General features: G+C 41.3%; 1 protein-coding gene across 1 annotated transcript; it reads left to right on the top strand.

Annotated features, from left to right (window-relative positions):
- The first annotated feature begins 2,139 nt into the window (after positions 1 to 2,139).
- Positions 2,140 to 10,275, top strand: gclc (glutamate-cysteine ligase, catalytic subunit). The gene is made up of 16 exons (XM_030107024.1): positions 2,140 to 2,775; positions 3,461 to 3,573; positions 5,648 to 5,830; positions 6,061 to 6,174; positions 6,312 to 6,370; positions 6,597 to 6,733; positions 6,894 to 6,968; positions 7,342 to 7,458; positions 7,719 to 7,857; positions 7,938 to 8,050; positions 8,135 to 8,227; positions 8,331 to 8,435; positions 8,534 to 8,615; positions 8,699 to 8,808; positions 9,342 to 9,462; positions 9,552 to 10,275. Exons 1-16 carry the CDS (start codon positions 2,626 to 2,628, stop codon positions 9,731 to 9,733), a joined length of 1,893 nt encoding a protein of 630 aa, XP_029962884.1. The 5' UTR covers positions 2,140 to 2,625; the 3' UTR covers positions 9,734 to 10,275.
- The last annotated feature ends 3,414 nt before the right edge of the window (positions 10,276 to 13,689 follow it).

Here is a 13,689-nt window from a genome sequence, read left to right as displayed (position 1 = left end):
TTCCCATTGAATCACAAGGTATGCACTTTTCACTTTTATATATAGTAGATGATTGTCTTTTTCTACACTTTTAAAATGTTATATAAAACAAAAAGATATGCAAAACATACAAAATAAGAGGCTTTAGCCAAAAAGGAAACCATGTATTACATAGATTGCCAAATTGCTGTAAAATGATCAGAAAATGTAAAACCAAAGATATCAATCAATGCATGGCATGCAAGCCAATTCCCATGTGCAAGTGTTGCACTAATGTTTTTGACTCATCCTTGATGTGGTGAAACGGTACATAAACTTGCTTTGCTTTTTATGTTTCATTCAGAATGTTGACAGAACAGAATCAAAAGATTCTTCATGGTTGTGTCTGCAAAGACTCAAGAACCTTTGAGTGTCAGCTTTAAGCTGTGAAAACATCATAAAACCATGGAGACATTTTCAGTTATGCGATACCATAAAAAGTGGTATCATCGTATTAAACAGGATTATAGTTGAGTAGTCTGGAAAAGAAAGCAGGCAAAGATGTAACATTTTATTAAATTTTCTCAACATAATACAGTTTTTACAGGGAAAAATGACAAAGGCATCTGCCCAAAGTGCCTGAAGAGATGTAAAAAAAACAATAAACAAGTGTCTTACAGACGATATTTTTATAAAATCCTTCTGCATAACCTGAAACTAATTTAGCAACTTGAAAACAGTGATGTGAAATAGAGATTAGGCTGTAAAATCTGAAGTAACAGTCATGCGCCAATCGAAGTCAATCAGTAGTTCATTTTTATTTTTATTTTTCAGTACAACTTCAACTGATTTTCAGGATTCCTACCAAACTTCCTTCTCTGGTTTGCCCTGTCAAATGTTTGGCCAGTATATTTTCCAAAAAATTATTAATTAATATGTTCCTTTGTTTGTCCTTTAGCATTTGTTACTAATTAGTTTTGTTTAGAAACGTACTGTTGAATCGTTTTCATATTTCAGTTACAAACATGTCCACGGTGACCTCGGTGAGATCCACAAACAACCTCTCCATGACTGTGCAGATTTTTGTTTGACAGGGAGGAGTGTGAATGAAACCAGCCAGATCGTTGTGGCTTGGATCACATCCCTGTTTGAGGTGTGAGTGAAGTTCATTGGCCCATCCTCTTTTTTATCCATTCATGCATACAGACAAACAACATTATTCAAATGCTGTGCCACTCTTACAATGAACTTTTGTTTTCAATTATGATGAAATTGCTCAAGATAAGCCTGCTTCCTGTACTCTATCTGATAAATGACTCACGAGCCATAGAGCAGTAGAAATAATAAAATAGGGTGAGCTGCACTTTTGTAACACCGTGGTACAAACTGTGCTGAAAAATAAAGCAAAGAAATAATTAACAGAGTTAATAGTCGTTTCACCGGATGCATTGTAGTATAATTTATGGCAGGTCACAGAAAAGAGGAAGTTGAAAGTATGTTGAAATTAACTGAAAAACATTTTCAAATGTTTAATGAACATGTGTTTTGTGCAGAACAGCCATGTTTGTCCTGATTTTTTTTTTCTCATTCTTTTTTTCATTGATATGGTTCACTGCCCATTAATCACTGAGCATGTTTGTAGCACCTTGCTGAAGTCATGCAAGCAGAAGGACAGTAGCATCCAGTTGACTGATAATCCAATAAGCAGCTTTTATCCCATAAAATCTAAAACCTCTCTCACACCAGGCCTGATATGGGAAGACTTGAAGCACTATTAATTCATTATTTTTATATTCAGAATGCTTGAAAAGAGGCTTTGGGTTTTATTTCATTTTCTTGAACAATACTGATACGTTCCATTATCCACTATAGTATTGTTGAGGCCAGAATAACATATTTTTCTTTTTTTTTCTTTTTTCTTGTTGCCACATGGTATTGGTATTTGGGTTAATAAACGCAAAAGTGAAGAAATAAAAAAAGAACATTTGTTTATTGCTCTGTTTTGTGCAGCTCGGTAGAGGGCGTGGTTTCTGTGATTCAATGCTGGTGGGGGCGTGGCCTGTGTGATTGGCAGCTTGGTGGGCGGGGCTTATCGCCGAAGAACGCTGAGTCATCGTGATGTCAGGCCGCTCCGCCTGAGGACGTCACGTGTGTGGAGTCGCTGCCAGGAGGGCGTTCATATGTACAACACAGTCCCACTGTGGAGCAGCAGACCGGGCTGGCATTAAGGACTCCTCCGGGCTTCACTTCTGTGTCATTCCATCACAGCGCTGCACCGACACCGTCTCAGCCTGTGAGCCGTCGCTCATCTGCCACTTGGAGAGGAGCCGCGTTACCAACTGACGGCCCTCCTGAAACCGAGCTAATCAGACATTAGCAAAGTGATGAGCAGGGGCCTGTGTCTGGCGGTTGCCTAGCTAAGATCGCCGACAGGACACGCCGCTTCAACCAGCGCCGAGAGCCGGTAGACTCCCGCCAGTAAGCTCTTCATCAGCTACGCGAAGACTCCCCGAGTCCGCCGCTCGCCCGGACCGGGACTGCATGCTTGCTTCGTGTGGAGTTGGACTAAGTAGCTAGCTCGCTAACGCCCAGCGTGCAGTTTGAACACAAGCAGCAGAGAGACACCGGCCGCCGCCAGCTTCTCACTTCCAGCGTGTCTTCTGCGCCATGGGCTTGCTGTCACAGGGCTCCCCGCTGAACTGGGAGGAAACCAGGAAGCATGCCGACTACATCCGAAAGCACGGCATCCTCCAGTTCCTCAACATCTACAACAAGGTGAAGGACCGGCAGAAGGACGTACTGAAGTGGGGCGATGAGGTGAGACACACGGAGACAAAAGCACAGTCATGCATATTGAAATAGCTTTTATTGTTTACTACAAAAACATGTCGCTCAAATGAACCCACAGCTTTCTACTTTGTTTACTCCAGGTATCACCAGTAGATGTTGTGACTGCGACATTTATATGTGGTTTAAACTTAATAACATGATCTATGGCAGCCCAACAAGAACAATAACTTCTGCAAGCTCAACTTTGTCACTAAATGATGCTCTGCAGCTTCATGTCGTGTTTAACCTTTCGTTTGGCTTTCTATCTATCACTTACTGCTGTCATTTAACTAAAACTACCCACGCTACTTCAGAGAGGCACTCCTTGTTGAATCAACTCTCACTAAATGCCTACTGTATTGCTGATTTGAATAACCACTCTTGGCTTAGTCTTTCTGAGTTTCAGTTTTCTGTGACATTGCTTTTTATTTTCTTTAGTTTCTTTTCGGGCAGCAACAGCCTGCTTCTGTGTCCTCCAGCTTGGACAAAATGTTGTGATTACAAACCATGTGGAATGCTGTTGTTATAGATTAATCCCACTTTCAGACAGAGGATTACGGCATAACAGAGTCAAAGTCAAGAAAACCTAACTGATGAATTGGAACTGAAGTGATGGTGCTGCCTTGTTGACAAGTTTTTAGTCTTGACAGTATGCTGTTTTTGCGGCTTTTAGGTGGAGTACATGTTGGTGGAACTGGACGACAAAGATGAAAAGGTTCGGCTTGTCCTGAATGGCGGGGACGTGTTGGAAACTCTCCAAGAACAGGGGGAAAATATAAACCCCAAGTAAGTACTGCACATGTCCCAAGATTTGGCCAAAGTCACGCGTGTTTATAGAGAGACGTGTGATCACAATGAAAGCAATGATTTATAAACACTCATTAGCTCTTTGCTTTTCTTTATAATAATACATAATACTAATCACAACACCTCAGGCACTGACAACTGCTGCACCTGCCTCATTTAGTGGATCGTGTTGAGCAAATATACCAATAATAATTTAGTCTCAGTCAACACATACTACAATCAAAACGGGAAACAAAACTATCATTGAGTCTCTGCAGAAATCAAACCGATGTTTACCATACATGCAAAAAAAAGGTAATAAAAACATCTTTTGTTGACTGTTGTATTTTAGTCTAAGTTTTATGTAAACAATTTACTCACACATTTGAAATGTAAAATTAGGATACTGAAACTATCAATGGAAAAAAAGCAGTCATTACAGCCAATGCCGATAAGAAAGTAGCATCTCTGCGATTAGCCTGCTTAAAATAAATCATTAAATTTTGCATGATTCCCTACATCAGTTTACTTCTTGCACATTGAAAATCATCTCACTGTTCACTCCAGTATTTACAAAGACATGTTTGCATGTGTCTAGAAAGCTCCACCCACGTTTACTGTGATCAAACTTTGTTCAATATGTTTGTCAAAAAAACATTTACTGAAAAAAAACGTGTATACATATTATTGTATTCAAACAAAATTCTGTATGCTTTTATGCCTTCAGGAATCTTCAGATGAAACGGTCTGACAAACAAGTTTTTACTTGAAACTCACGCAGTCGGGTCCCAATCTGTCATGTTTATCGCAGTGGAAGTCCAGCACCTTGCACAGCAGCCTTTACTATTGTTGCGTCAGTTTGTGTTTGACCGTAACAGGAGGTGTCAAGTGCTACAGACTGCTAGTATAGTGCAAATATTCTATACATCAAGTCCATTTACTGCTTCAGTTTTACGAGTAGAACAAAGAAAGTGAGACGCACTTGTCTCATCTTGTTTTTCTCTCTCTCTGAATTTGCCTTCAAAACTCCCAGAGCCTGTCAGGGTGGCATTAGGGCGTATGTACATATTTATCATATCTTAGCGAAACGATTAAACCTCATCTATCATCTCACAAGTTGAACTCATGTGAAGCCGTTGTTGAAATTCTGAACATGTGTAATAGTGTGAGACATGTGTGACACATGACACTAGAAAGCATTGAAACTCTCTAATGAAGAAGAGTTGATGGATTTCAGCCTTTTGCGTCGTCATAGAAGTTAAACTTGTTTTCCAGATTGATGGTAAATGCGAGGTTGATCCCACACATTTGTCAGCTTTCGTCTTGATCAGCGTCATCTGGTTATCGCTTTAAGAATGTTGATGTGTGTGTCGTGCAGGGTTAGGCTGATCCCCTCCAGGTGTGGTTCAGTTCTTCAGGTTCAGCAGAAGCCTCGGGGTTTGTGCTGTTCACATTTGACAAGTTGAAAAGAGCAAAAGTCTTGTGATTCAATGTCAAAGTGATTGTTGGAACGTTTGGGATTTCTAGTTGCCATGTTTCAAGGTAAGGCTCACTGCTGTACCGTTAATACATTAGTTATGACAGCACATTCTTTCTAAATCCTTTCAAAGTTTTTGCCTATTCTGAATGACTTGAAGAGTTTTCAGTGAGCACAATGAAAAGACTGATCTCCACTGTAAGGAGCCCCTCCCGGCATTACCTCTGCGTGCGTAAACTGCAGTAAATTTTCTTTAAAGTAGAGAAATTCTCTGCCAGCGGCGTGAATGTGTTTGTACAAGCCCCCCGAGTGTTATGCTTGCTCGCTGCCAATGACGTCGGCCTAAATATGTGTCGCCAACTTCACCCAGGGGAAATACCAGCGGCCGTGACAATAGCAGATCCCATGCATTCCTCATTACTGCCCCTCTGCCGCACACACCAAAGAGCACGCTCCGAAGCACAAACACGTTGCGTCGGTTCGCCCCCGCCAGGATTACTGCTCTTGTACGATTCTCAGCGGCCAGTTTGTTTAATCAGAAGGGTCATGTTAGTGATAACGGCGCACAATGTTTTCACCACTTTTCTATTTCCGCAGTCACCCCACACTCTGGAGGCCAGAGTACGGCAGCTACATGATCGAGGGGACTCCAGGACAGCCGTACGGCGGCACCATGTCCGAGTTCAACACTGTGGAGGGCAACATGGGGAAGAGGCGGCGAGAGGCGTCGTCTGTCCTCAACAAGAACGAAACCCTGTGCACCATCACCTCATTCCCAAGGTATACTTAGGTTATTACGGTTTCATAAAATGTCTGGTATATAGAATAGCAAAAGAATAGGTACGTCAACAATGTGTAACTGGGATAAGAGTCAGAATGTTTTTCAAGTCCAGTGGACAAGGTTTCATTGATTTGAGATTGTGGGGGTTTTTTCTGTTTCTTTTAATTGCAGTCAGTAATGATTAGTTGCACCATCATAATAAATGGGTATATTTTACTTCCTTGTTCAGATTAGGTTGTCCAGGTTTCACCCGACCGGAGCACCGGCCCACTCCTGTCGAAAAAGGAGTGTCGAAGTCACTGTTTTTCCCCGATGAAGCCATCAACCAACACCCAAGGTTCAGGTAGGCGTATTGCGTGATTTCACTTTGGCATCTGGTACTTTGTTAGAAAGTCACGAGACGAGCAAAACTTCACGATGTAATGTTCTTGACCTTTATTTCCTGAAATGAGCGCATGTTTGTGGATTTTGTGTTTTCAGCACCCTTACCAGAAACATACGTCACAGACGAGGGGAAAAAGTGTGTATAAATGTGCCAAGTAAGTTTCATTTGACCCTCCAGAAAACAGACTGTGCTGCTTGCAGCTTCACGTTGGAACGTCGTCTGAGAGATTGATTATGAAAAACACAATACAGGAAACCAGATCTGTGTGTGTGGTGGAAACAGTCGAGTGTGTATCGTGCCCAGTGTTTCACTCTGAGCCACTTTTCGCCTTCGACCTCATGTGAAAGTTATGCGCGACTGTTGTCCCTCTCTCGTTTCAGTCTTCAAAGACAAGCGTACTCCATCTCCGTTTGTGGAGGAGTTTCCCGAGGACGACGGCGAAGGAGCGCAGGCCGCCCTGCCCGACCACATCTACATGGACTGCATGGGTTTCGGCATGGGAAACTGCTGCCTGCAGGTAGAGCCTGAGCCGACTGAGCGCTGCTGCGTCTCGCAGGCTTTGTTTTGATATTAGAAGCTGTACCCGGGACCATTTCGATATTTGTGCGGGTGCAACTGTGCAGTCCTAATAAGTGATGTATAAATGTACTTCAGCCTCTTTTACGATGCTCTCGTAGGTGACATTCCAGGCATGCAGCATTGATGAGGCAAGGTATCTTTATGACCAACTCGCTACATTCTGCCCTATTGTGGTGAGTAAATGTATAAGACATGCAGCTGCTGCCATTTGTGATTATTTAAGCGACCTCTTTCTCAGTAGGACCGTTGTATAACTTGTTATTCAGCTAATTGGTTCGTGTTGAAGACAGAAGTCTATGTACGACCCCTAAAATCAACCTTGTTGCATAAAAGAAAAAATGTATTAATTGTACAAAAGTGCTTCTGTATGTTACAGTAGTTAATTATGCATTTATTGCTTTGTTGATGATTTACACCTCTATTCAGCAATTAAGCGCAGTTCCTTTTTTTTTTTCTGGTTCCTTTTTTAAGAAAGTTACTGACTGCTCAATTAATTTGTGGCATATTTACGTGGAAACACTGAAATGCTCTTTTCACTCATTGCAGATGGCGCTGAGTGCGGCCTCACCCTTCTACAGAGGCTTCGTGTCGGATATCGATTGTCGCTGGGGCGTTATTTCTGCCTCGGTGGACGACCGGACGCAGGAGGAGCGCGGGCTGAAGGTGAGCAGGCGGCGCACGAGGCACCGTGAAACAGGACTGGATGTCAGCACACTGACTTGCTGTAGACATGCGCTTCTCTTTGTGTTTTTTTTGGTTTTTTTTCAAATTGTTCAGCTGGTATTTGAAGTTTTTGACTCGTTGCACTTTTTCTCTTTTCAGTAGTTTTAAGATTGATATTTGTCATTTTGCTCTCCAAACTCTTTTTACGTGCTTTCCCTATTACTTTGAATCTGTATTTTGAGTATTGACTTTCCTCGCAGCCTCTGAAAAACAACAAATTCCGGATCTTCAAGTCGAGGTATGACTCGATTGACAGCTACTTATCCAGCTGCAGCGAAAAGTATAACGACATCGATCTGACGAAAGATGAGGAGATCTACAAGCAGCTGCTCGGAGCAGGTACGGATGAAAGATACATCAGCAGAATCCACAGATTCACACCTGTTTGGGGAGATTGATGGTTGATTTTTGGTCTATAGGAATCGACAAACTGCTGGCCCAACACATAGCTCACCTCTTCATCCGAGACCCGCTCTCGGTCTTTGAGGAGAAAATCCACCTGGATGATGAGAATGAATCGGACCACTTTGAGGTGAGCGTTTCTCTGTCGGTTCATTTCTCTGAGTTAGCCGTGCCCGAACGCCGCGGTGAAGCTATTTGTTGAAATGACCTGCAGAACCTCCAGTCGACCAACTGGCAGACGATGAGGTTTAAACCTCCGCCGCCCAACTCCGACATCGGCTGGAGGGTCGAGTTTCGCCCAATGGAGGTAATTTTTGGACTTTCGGACTTCTATTGTCCGGCCGTACTCTCCTGATTAAATAACGGTTCAGAACAATAAATAAAAGCCCTGCTTTGCTTTGGTCTTTTAGGTGCAGCTGACAGACTTTGAAAATGCAGCATATGTGGTTTTTGTTGTCCTGCTCACCAGAGTGATCCTGTCATACAAACTGGACTTTGTCATCCCGCTGTCAAAGGTAAACTCAGCCGCACGCCGCTCCTCACGCGTTAAAGTGGAGTCGGAAACCGTGATGGGGAAAGATTTGTGCTCTAAAACAGCGGCGTCTGTCCTCAGGTGGATGAAAACATGAAGGTCGCACAGAAGAGAAACGCCGTGCAGGAGAGCATGTTTTATTTTCGTAAGGACATCTTTAAAGGTGAGTCGAAACGGGAAGCGCAGCTTGGTGCGTGTGATGAAACGCTGTAGGAAACCAGAGCTCTCCCGGTTGTCCGCCGACAGGCTGTAACCCGGGGCTGGACGGCACCGCCTCGGCTCAGAACGGGCTGGAGACAGACGGAGGGAACGAGGAGTACACGCTGATGAGCATCGACACCATCATCAACGGAAAGGTGAAAGCATGACCCTCTAACAGAGGCCTTTCATAAACATTAATGCTAGAAATTCCATTAGTTCATCTGTTTATTTTTTCTTCTTGTGTAAAGGCTGCTTAACTGTCATATGGCTGTTCACCACCAGTGGGCGCTTCAGAGCTGTCAGCAGTGAAGAAATGTGTTGCAAAACCAGTTTGTTGGTTCTGTAGTCAAGAAATATACAAAGTAGTATGGTGACCATGTCAGGAAGTGTGTGTTATAAAATTTTTGATTATCTAATCTCGCAGTTTATTAGTTATTTTAAAAGTTGTGCCCTACACAATTATGAATACCAGCCAACAGGTGTGTATTGATTGGTGTGTATTTTAAAGCTGTTAAGTGTGACTAGGATGCTAGCAGGGTCAATGCTAAGATTAAATAGGCATTACTTTGAGAAGGTCAGAGTGGTTGAGTGTTTCTAAAAATCTAATTTCAGAGACTCGCTGTCGCTGTTTTGTCTTGTAATAAGTTTTTCAATGTCCACTGCTTTTTTTGGATGCGTCTCCCACCAGGAGGGAGTGTTTCAAGGCCTCATCCCGATCCTTAACTGCTACCTGGAGAACATGGAGGTTGATGTGGACACCAGGTGCACCATACTGAATTATCTGAAGCTCATCAAGAAACGTGCCTCAGGTAAATCCAAATTAATGCTCAACAGTAAACACATTCTACTTCCCCCCCATCTCTGACTGTGAGCCTTCTCTCATCTCTGCGTGAAACAGGCGAGCTGATGACCATGGCCAAGTGGATGAGGGAGTTTGTGGCCAAGCATCCGCAGTACAAGCAGGACAGCGTCGTATCCGACAAGATCAACTACGACCTGTTCAGGAAGTGCGACCGGATCGCCAAAGGGGAGGAGCAGTGCCCCGAGCTCATCGGAAACCCGGTGAACAAGTTCAAATGAGGCGACGGCGGCACACGTGTGATGAAAAGACCAAACGCGAGGGTCACAATGGGGAAAAAAAGGTCCAATCGAGAGAATGCAAAAGAGCATGTGTGTGTTGAAAAGAAACACACCTGCATCCAATATATGTATATATTCTGTATGAGATTTTTATGATTACAAAATTATTTTGTTAGGATTACGACATGAAAAGGCTGTGTCATAGAAGATCAGATGTGTATTTATTTTTGTCTGGAAATTAAGCATATCTGTGTGAGAATGTATATGTAGCAAAGGGCTGTACAGTAGTCGGCTTTTTAATCTTGCGTCTTGTAAATACTGTCCTTTCTGCTCTTTTAAGCTTTAGCATCCTTTCCGTGCCAGGTGCAGGCTCTAGCACATTTGGTTGAGATCTTCTATTCGTTTTTTTTTGCATTTAGGGGACGTGTTTTGCTTTGCTCTTCTGACTTTGTAGTGGGACCTTGAAGTTAGTGTTGCATTCAAGTCGAAATGGTAAACCATCGTTTGAAATGTGATGCTGTTTCAAATAAATCTATACAACAAACCCTTTTGAGTTGAAGAGGTTCATATGAATTTCTCCAAGGTTTTGTTCCCTTTTTTTTTTTTTAATGCGAGCTGTTCCTTTAGTAGGAATGAAATAAATGCTGCCGGCACTGAGCTGCGTGAACACGTTGACCCAGAAGATGGTGGTATTGAACAACAGTTGAGCTTAATGCAGCGCTGCAGTGACAGATGAGAGGCTTACCTCTGCGTGACCTCCTGGATCGGCAGAATGATTATGGCTGCTGCAGGCCGACCTGGGATGCAGATGAAAACTGAAGCTCAAACGATCCCCTGAGAAAAGGCATCAAGCTTTGAAAACACAAGAATCAAACAGTGTTAAATGATCCAACATTTAAAACGGTGAAATAAAGGGATTCCGTTTAAAATAGTCACTCCAAACTAAATTGTAGGAACATTTGGTGGTTCACCATGTCTCCATCCTCACCTGCTCAGCACTCAGTCTTGTTTGTTAAATTTATGCCGCTCTGTTGTGTTGAAGCTTGGACTTCACCATGTGAACTTTTAATGTAGAAAGTCGAGAAACACAATGAAAATGCGGAGCTGTACACAGAATTATGTGCATTATTTAGTACCTACACTTAATCTGACTCAGCTCAGAACTAACTTGCGAATTCTGAGTCACTGTGAGCTCATGCTTTCTCTCACTAATGGATTTGCATGTTTTGATATGACTTTTAAGACTACTATATTGATTTGATAATTGAAAAATGCATCAGTTCTCTCTGCTGCTCTCCTGTGAAGAAGTGCATGAGGTAAGATGTCTGCAAATGTTTTTTTTTTTTTTTCCTGAGCGTCCACATGCACAGCTGTAAGCACAAAGCGTGACGAGTCGCCATTAAAAATGTATTGAGTGGTCTTTGCCGTGTTACCGTCAACATTTCATATTTGCTATTAATAAATGTCCACAAGACAAAGACCTGTGAATGAAGTCATGCTTAAATGGCTAGCTGAATGGAATTCTTACAAATAGACTTTTTTAAAATAAAGCAATAAATTAATAAAGGGTTATGCCAGAAAATGAGTTTCTACAGTTTCACCAACTGAAAGTAGTTTCAGACACTATTTGCATCTTCAAAACATCACTATACATAGATATATGAATATATGAATATGAATCTTTTTTTTTCTAGAAATCTTTTACAAATTGTCTCATGAGGAAGTTCAACATGCTCAGCAGCCAGAGCTGTAAGTTACACACTTATGAGATTGAGTGTGATTTAGTAAAATTATAAGTTGGTTTTTCAGTCCTTTATATTGGTTTTCCACCATCACAAACTGACCAATAAAAGACATTACAAATGAGGAGACTGCTGTGGTTTCTTTGTTTACAGTGTTTAATTTGCATGTTTCCTTGTTGTTGTCATGATTTACATTATTCCATTATGATTCCTTAAATATTCCTTTGAATTAAATTTTATCAGTCAAAATAAATAGTTTCAGTTTTAACCTCTCCATCTGATGTTACATGAGAGACAATGATATTTACATTCATGTGAATGAGTCATCCAGCTTTTTAAAATTGTGTGGTTCAGAGAAGTAAAACTGAGATGGAAGAGCATGTTGTGTTTGTTGTATTCTTTTGCTAAGAGGGCAGTGAGCGGAGTTTTTCAGCAACACTTATTTTCATCATTCATCCCATCTTTCGGGGGGAGTTTTGGGATCTTACACTGAGAAGTTCACACAGTTTACAGGTCAGAAAGTCAGACACACAAATTTTCACTCAAGGAGCAATTCACTCACAAATTAACCCATGAAGCCAGAAGAAGTCCATCCATGGAGAACATGCAAACAGCAAATAGACGGAGAGAGAAGCCAAGAAACAGATTCAAACCTTAGTACACGCTACCGCTGCAAAGCTAAAGATTTTAAATCTCACAATTTATTTTTTTTTTTTTTGTAAAGAAAACGTCACTAAGACACAAACATTTAGAAGAAAACACAAAGAAGCTATGTGTGGGTATTTTAATAGCTATATGAGGACACACTGCTGGTCTGAATATGTAAGAAAAGACATCTGGATTTTATATATGATGAAGTATTTATACATTTGTATCAATGAAAAAAGTCACTTGTTTGTTGAATGTTATAAATCTCTGCTTTTCAGCAGTTCAGCTTTCATTTCCTTTGGGTGAATCCACATCAGAGCATTTTACTGAGAGATCCTGAATCTACACTGAGGTCATTCACAAGGTGTCACTACAGCTGAGACTATAGGTTCAATCTGTTGTTTCTCAAACCTTTTGACATGTGGCAGGAACTGTTTTCCTTGAATCTCCCTCAGTCTGCCTGAAGAGGCCTGATCAGTTTGTTTTATGGGTACAGGATGTGTCCAGCACTTTTGTCTGATTAGGAACATTTTGAAACATGTTTAATGTTTGAACATACCAACTTACATGGATAAAATGCTCCAGATCGTGTCACCACTGCATGTTAATTTGTCTTGATAAAATACACTACACCATTGATGGACCTATGGGCAAATAAAGATCCATTATTTGCGCAACTCAACTGTAAATTCAGCAAATCCCCCAAACGCTTTACACTTGCACTGTATTAGTCATTACAGATTTTGCTTAGTTTAAATCACCACAATTAGAATTGTGAGTAAAATGCTATAAGCAGTGATGATATTGCAACTACCTTTATAATGTTTGAAGGACCTTTCAAAAATAAGCTACACTGAAGAATGTGGAGAAAAAACATGTCCTCTTTGGTCTGCCTTTCATATCATGAAAACTTTATACTTATTTGGGGAATGTAGCAGCTTCAGTGTTTTCCCTCATTTTATTTTTAGATTTCATCTTGCATTTGTGTCTTAGTTTCAGGTTTTTATTTCTTTATTTTCCTTCAAAAATTTCTAATGGTTCTCTTGTGAATTCTTAAAGTTATCTTTCATCCACTTTTCTTTATCTCAATTTCAATAATCACTCTAAGTTTGCCTCTCTGTAATATTCTAACTGCTGGAAAATCAAGTTCGATGAAAGTGAAGCGTGGTCCTCCATAGGAGGGCGCCAGAAAGAGGAGGGTGGAGGGCAGCCTTTTTCCCAGCATCATCATAATAACAACAATAATAACAATTAAAAAGATCCAAACTTAATCACTTATTTATTCAAGCACGTAAATCAGAGGACTAATAGAAAAAATGTTTTAGTGCAAGAACCTTGATGCAACACTTTAAAAAGAGTTAACTTTCCGCAGCTCTCAGGTGTTTTCTGAACTAAAAGTTCTATCCTGGAATGAACGAGAGAGTCAGGATTTAGAAGGTTGAACAGAGACAGAGACAGAAAGGAAAGCTGGGTGTCATCATTGTGACACCGGGTCACCTCTCTCTCTCTCTCTCTCTCTCTCTCTCTCTCTCTCTCTCTCTCTCTCTCTCTCTCTCTCTCTCTCTC

This window comes from Salarias fasciatus, chromosome 13 (genome assembly GCF_902148845.1).
Source record: "Salarias fasciatus chromosome 13, fSalaFa1.1, whole genome shotgun sequence".
Lineage (NCBI taxonomy): Eukaryota > Metazoa > Chordata > Actinopteri > Blenniiformes > Blenniidae > Salarias > Salarias fasciatus.
The sequence above is the reverse complement of the archived record's forward strand: the minus strand, read 5'-3'. Positions and strand labels throughout refer to the sequence as shown.

Excerpts from the sequence above, each read along its gene's own strand:
- gclc (XM_030107024.1), top strand. The coding sequence starts at position 2,626 with ATGGGCTTGCTGTCACAGGGCTCCCCGCTGAACTGGGAGGAAACCAGG. Across the intron at positions 2,776-3,460 it reads TACTGAAGTGGGGCGATGAG|GTGGAGTACATGTTGGTGGA; the intron begins GTGAGACACACG and ends TGCGGCTTTTAG. Across the intron at positions 3,574-5,647 it reads GGGGAAAATATAAACCCCAA|TCACCCCACACTCTGGAGGC; the intron begins GTAAGTACTGCA and ends CTATTTCCGCAG.